The sequence below is a fragment of the Sinocyclocheilus rhinocerous genome, unplaced genomic scaffold (genome assembly GCF_001515625.1).
Source record: "Sinocyclocheilus rhinocerous isolate Xijiao unplaced genomic scaffold, SAMN03320098_v1.1 scaffold127, whole genome shotgun sequence".
NCBI lineage: Eukaryota > Metazoa > Chordata > Actinopteri > Cypriniformes > Cyprinidae > Sinocyclocheilus > Sinocyclocheilus rhinocerous.
In genome coordinates this window covers 1,091,491-1,097,247 of record NW_015664685.1, presented here as the reverse complement: position 1 = coordinate 1,097,247, position 5,757 = coordinate 1,091,491, and the positions used below count along the sequence as shown (strand labels likewise).

The 5,757-nt window shown below is 35.1% G+C and overlaps 1 protein-coding gene across 1 annotated transcript in view; it reads left to right on the top strand.

The window, feature by feature from the left end:
* Positions 1–727: 727 nt before the first annotated feature.
* Positions 728–5,757, top strand: part of LOC107730303 (WD repeat-containing protein 36-like) — a 20,075-nt gene continuing 15,045 nt past the window's right edge. Inside the window, exons 1-6 of the mRNA XM_016541092.1 lie at positions 728–1,030; positions 3,793–3,820; positions 3,940–4,040; positions 4,166–4,283; positions 4,388–4,520; positions 4,948–5,002. Of these exons, the coding sequence (XP_016396578.1) occupies positions 869–1,030; positions 3,793–3,820; positions 3,940–4,040; positions 4,166–4,283; positions 4,388–4,520; positions 4,948–5,002 (597 nt within the window). The 5' untranslated portion in view covers positions 728–868. The remainder of the gene's footprint in view (positions 1,031–3,792; positions 3,821–3,939; positions 4,041–4,165; positions 4,284–4,387; positions 4,521–4,947; positions 5,003–5,757) is intronic.

Genomic DNA, 5,757 nt, shown 5'->3' with positions numbered 1-5,757 from the left:
GCAGATATTTTTCAAATATAAGTACAATGTAAAAACATGTATGTACACAATAAGTGCATTGTACCAAATGATCAATTTAAATGTAAGTACATAGTAGTTAAGGCCACTTAATATAAAGTGGGACCCAAAAGCATTTTTAACAATGCTGTTATTACAATGTAGAATTGTAATTATCAAGAAATTACATGCATGCAATTTTCTTTTTTAGATGAAGTGTGCCTATAAACCACCCCTGCAATCCCCTAGGAACTGCACTAAGGACACCTTCCTGAAATGCTGGTGTGGATTTATTTCAAGGAATTTATAAGCAAAGCCACTCACACATATGTTGAAAGCTGTTACTCTAACCTAAAAAAAAAAAGTCTAAGCTGATTGTTGGCTATGTACTGTAGAATACCCTGTATCTGACAAGCAGTTTGGAAAATGGATGGATGAATTAATGGATGGATGATTGTACACTATGCACAGCATGAATGTATTGTTTTCAAATGTGTGTTAAACAATTAAATATTTAAAATATTTTGTCTTAGGGTCAATGCACTGTGTCACTGTGTTTATTTTTTCATATTTTTTCATTTTATGTTAACAGACTCTCTCTATGTGTAGTCTAGCTATATAGTATGTTATAAAAGTTTGAAAATAAAAGATTATGCGTTTAAATTCATTCAATAACGCCTTTTTTCAATGAAGCAAAGGAAGTTGTGTAGGAACCTACTGTCGAGTGTTTCTTTCCACACGAACCGTGTTTAGTGCAACACTGTTTGACAACAGCGGCTGCTGACACAGAAATGTGGAGGAAACGGTATTAAAGATTTATCAGGATTGTGTGTACGGTCAGTGAAGTTTAAGATTCTACGGGTGAAAGTACATGAGCGACATGTCTGCGGGAAAGAAAGGAAGCGTGATCTTCTCTGGATTCAGGGCGCTGGGACTTTACTCTAATCATCTGGCGCACGTGCTTCGCTTCCATAAGAAACACAGAGAGTTCTATGTGCTCACTGCAGTCGGACAGTGTTTCCACACCTATAATGTAAGTGCAGAATAAATGAACGGCGAAGTACTTTAGAGAACCGTTTGAAAACCTTGGTACATAACTTACCAGAAAGTAGTGGCGTACCATGTGTTTTTTTTTTTTGACCTGTGCAAGTGTATTCTTGAACGTACTGTGGAATACGGTGTATATTACATGAATTTCTGTGTATATATCAATGTGCCACTATTTAAAAAGTACTGTGACGGTACCATGGTACAGTGATGGTATATAGACTTCTGTATCATATGTCCAAGAATACCACAATTTTAAATGTTCAAAATGCGACGGTACAACCCCTGGCAAAAGGAATCACCACACTTAGATGTTCACCCAATTTTTTTTTTTTTTACTTCATAACAAATAAACGAGTCGTAGATATGACACAAACTATTTTTGTTTAATAATTCAACACTCTGGTTATGTGAAACCTCAAACTAATGAAATTAAAATATTTTAATTAATGGAAAATTATTTCCCATATCAAGTAGAGGAAAAAAAATTATGGAATCATTCAATTTGAGGAAAAAATTATGGAATCGGCTCATAATTTGGGGGGAATATGGAATCATTCAATTTTTTTGAGGAAAAAAATTATGGAATCACTTCGTAATTTGCATTTCTGGAACAAATAACGGCACAAATCCAAAATGCTAATTAGTCAGCAGTTAAAAGAGAGTGCTTACAGCTGTTGGACTTGGCTAATAGAAAGGAAACATGGCCCCAACAAGAGAGCTGTCAGTTGAAACGATGGAAAAGATTATAAAACTCCTTCAAGACGGAAATCCAACATGGAGTGTGGCAAAAGAAGTTGGATGTTCTCAGTCAGCTGTTTCTAAAATTTGGTGCAAGTATAAACAAAATGGAAAGGTTGTAAAAGGAAAACATACAGGCAGACCAAGGAAGACATCAAAGCATCAGGATAGAAAACTCAAAGCAATTTGCCTTGAAAATAGAAAATGCACAACGAAACAAATGGGCAGTGTGTGACAGAACTGTTTGAAATCGGCTGAATGAAATGGGATTTACAGCTGCGTGCGCTGAGCTAAAGATGATCACCGGTAAACTGAAGCGCTCTTTTAACTTAACCAAACGCATTCTATATTAGATAAATCAGATATATATCAAATAAACACAATAATACAACGTACAATTGCACAAAAGGCTGCAAACGAACCGCGCGCATCTGAAGTGTCTCTGAAGGAAATAATGCATTATTTATCGGCTTTAAGATATCGGCCAAATTTTCTTGTCGGGCCAATACCGATAACAGAAAAAATGAGCATTTATCGGCCGATACCGATATGGTGGCCGATATATCGTGCATCCCTATAGAAAAGCCAAAGGAAAACCAGCATTAACACCTAAACAGAAGACAACAAGGTTACAAGAGGCTAAAGAGAAGCCGTCGTTGAGTGTGAATGATTGGATGAAAGTGATATTCAGTCAGTGATGAATCATGAATCTGCCTTGGACAAGGAGATGATGCTGGGACTTTTGTCTGGTGCTGTTCTAATGAAACGTATAAATATGACTGCCTGAAGAAAACAATGAAATTTCCCAACTTCTTTATGAAATGGGGTTGCAGCGTGTCAGGTAAAGGACCAGGGGAAATGGCAGTCCTACCTTAACAGTCAGTGCACAGGTGTACACTGAAATTTTGGACACTTTTCTCATTCCATCGATAGAAAAGAAGTTTGGTGACGATGTCATTTTTCAGGATGATAATGCATCTTGCCACAGAGCAAAGAGTGTTAAAGCTTTTCTTCAGGAAAGGCATATCAACTCAATGACATGGCCGGATCTTGATCCAATTGAAAATTCATGGTGGAAATTGAAAAAAAACTGGTCCATGACCAGGCTTCATCTTGCAAAGCTGATCTGTCAACCGCTATTCGAGAAAGTTGGAACCAGCTTGATGAAGAATATTGTTTTTCATTAGTGAAGTCCACGCCCCAAAGAATTCAGGCCATCATAAAAGCCAGAGGAGGAGCAACAAATTAATTGTGCTTTTTGGTTGACGATTCCATATTTTTTTCCTCTAGTTGATATGGAAAACAGTTTTTTTTTTATTTAATCTCATTTGTTTGAGGTATGTTTCACATAACCAGAATGGTGAATTATTAAACAAAAATGGTTTTGTGTCATATCTGTGATTTGTTTATTTATGAATTAAAACATTTGTGTGAGCATCTTCTAAGTGTGGTGATTCCATAATTTTTGCCAGGGGTTGTACCATGATACCACATCCAAAAAAAGTAGCCACATAGGTACTCCGTGTACCATACCATAGTACTTTTTGGTAGTACAGTACTAGTAGTTTTGACACTGATTAAACTGGTTTAGATATGTATGTTTTCAAAGTGACAGATTAATTTCATGCATACTTTGGTAACATTTTTTTACTACACATTTTTATGCATTATAATTACTCACTGTAGTAAATTAAACTATAGTAACTGTAAATTGTGTAATTACAATCAACTAAACCAAACTCAACTCAACAAATTGTTAATTAATATTACTATGTAATTAAACTGTAACAGGACCCCTGAAAATAAATTGAAAAAAAGTGTAACCCATACTTTAAATACAGTAATTAACTAAATATGGAGGTGTTAAAGTTAGATTACATGCTTAGTAGGTTTAATACTAATATAATAACTTGATTAATAATTATAAGTAATAAAACATTGGGTTTTATTAGTTTATGTTAATTCTTTCAGTGAAGTATAAAATTAACCCATCTTTTTTTCTGGCAGGTGAAGAAACTTGGAATCGTTGCAGTCAGTAAGTACGATTCAGTACATTTATTTTACAGTACAGTGGATTTTCTGCGAATCCATGATCAAACAGTTATAGTTCCCATATGCATTTGGTTAAAACAGTTGTAATAACCACCCGTATAGGTAATGCCCTCCCAGAAGACATTTCATCCCTGGCGGCAGATCGTATGCTTGTCTATGCTGCATATGGAAAACTTATCTGTGCTTTTGCAAAAAACAAAGAGGTAAAGCATAATGTGTTACAGTTAGACACATACTGTGTTCTAAAAGATGCATAACACTAAAGAGACTTAGATTAAATAAAAATGAGTTAGAAGTAATAATATGTCTTTTTGTCTCTTCCATCCAGGTTGTTCACACATACACAGGCCATCAAGCTGATGTGCACTTACTTTTGCCTTTCGGAGATCATCTGATTTCTGTTGACAAGGACAATGTTGTCATTATTTGGGATGTGGAGTCTGAGGGTTGGTTTGTTATTATTTTTGCTAGGCTTATATTTATTTCTTGCAGAAGAAACAAGGATATCTTCACAGTGTATGTAATATATTTTGTCTTTCTCACATTGCAGACACATATCTGCAGATTTCATATGACAAAGCATCATTTGAAGTCTCTGCTTTGATGCATCCGAGCACCTACCTGAACAAAATCCTGTTTGGAAGCAGTCAAGGGAGTCTTCAGTTATGGAACATCAAATCAAAGTATGCACTTCTAATGAAAGCTGAGTGTACTTGATGGTCTTTGTGGCATTTAAAGTGACTTTTGAAAGAATGAAGATTCTTTTTTGATTATTTGTATGGGTTATAATACAATTGTCAAAAGTGACAGTAAAGACATTTCTAATGTTACAAAAGATTTCTGTTTCAGATATTACTTTTCAAAAATTCAGCTTTGCCATCACAGAAATAAATTACATTTTATATTACATTATTAAAATGTTAAAATATTTAAATTATATTCAAATAACATTTATTTCACAATTTAAAAAAATATATTTATTAGAATTTCTTAACAGAATTTTTGAGATTGAACCTTTATGTTAATTATGTAGCAGTACATATAATGTAGTACAGCAAATGTTGTTTGATAATCAAAAATTGAAACCGAATTCTGCTTTTCTTACTCCAGCAAACTCTTGTTCACATTTCCTGGATGGGCATCTGCTGTTACTGTTCTTCAACAGGTTAGTCCTATTACTTTCTTTATTTTAATTTGATTTTATTCTTTACCCTGGGTACATTTAAGAAATACACGTGTGCAATCTAACATTATCGAGTATATCACAAAAACAAAACAAAAACACACCCAGAGAGTGCACGCATACTCTGTGTCATTTACATTTAGTCATTTAGCAGACGCTTTTATCCAAAGCGACTTACAAATGAGGAAAATAAAAGCAGTCAAGGAGGAGGAGGACAAAGGAGGGAGGAAAATGTTTTAAAGAGCATTTTGAGGCCGATCACAGAAAGCAGTATCTGCCGATACCGATCCTTTAAAGCCTTCTTTTTATCATTTATAACTATTTATAGTGATACTCCAATCAGGATTTTTAGACATTTATTCAGGGCCTGAATTCATTTTTGAAAATGGGGGGAATTCCGCTCTTAGGTGACTCTTGTGAAAGGGGAAGCAGCTTTCACACAGGAGTCCACTACTGGTCCGTGGCTGTTTACCACAAACACAACATTTATCCATTAGTTTGATTTCAAATCCAAACATTTTCACTGAAAATGCTTTTTCAGCACTGCAATTCTTTTTTTTACATACAATCTTTCACAGACATGTTTAAACACAATACTGCCGGACCGCAACCGTGTGCAGTGTGAACGCTTTATTAATCCGTTAACACGAGCGCGGAAAAAATATGCACCACGTATGCACTGCAAACGGAGCAATGTGAACCTGCCAGTATGTGTGTGCGCTGCGAGTGTGCATGAG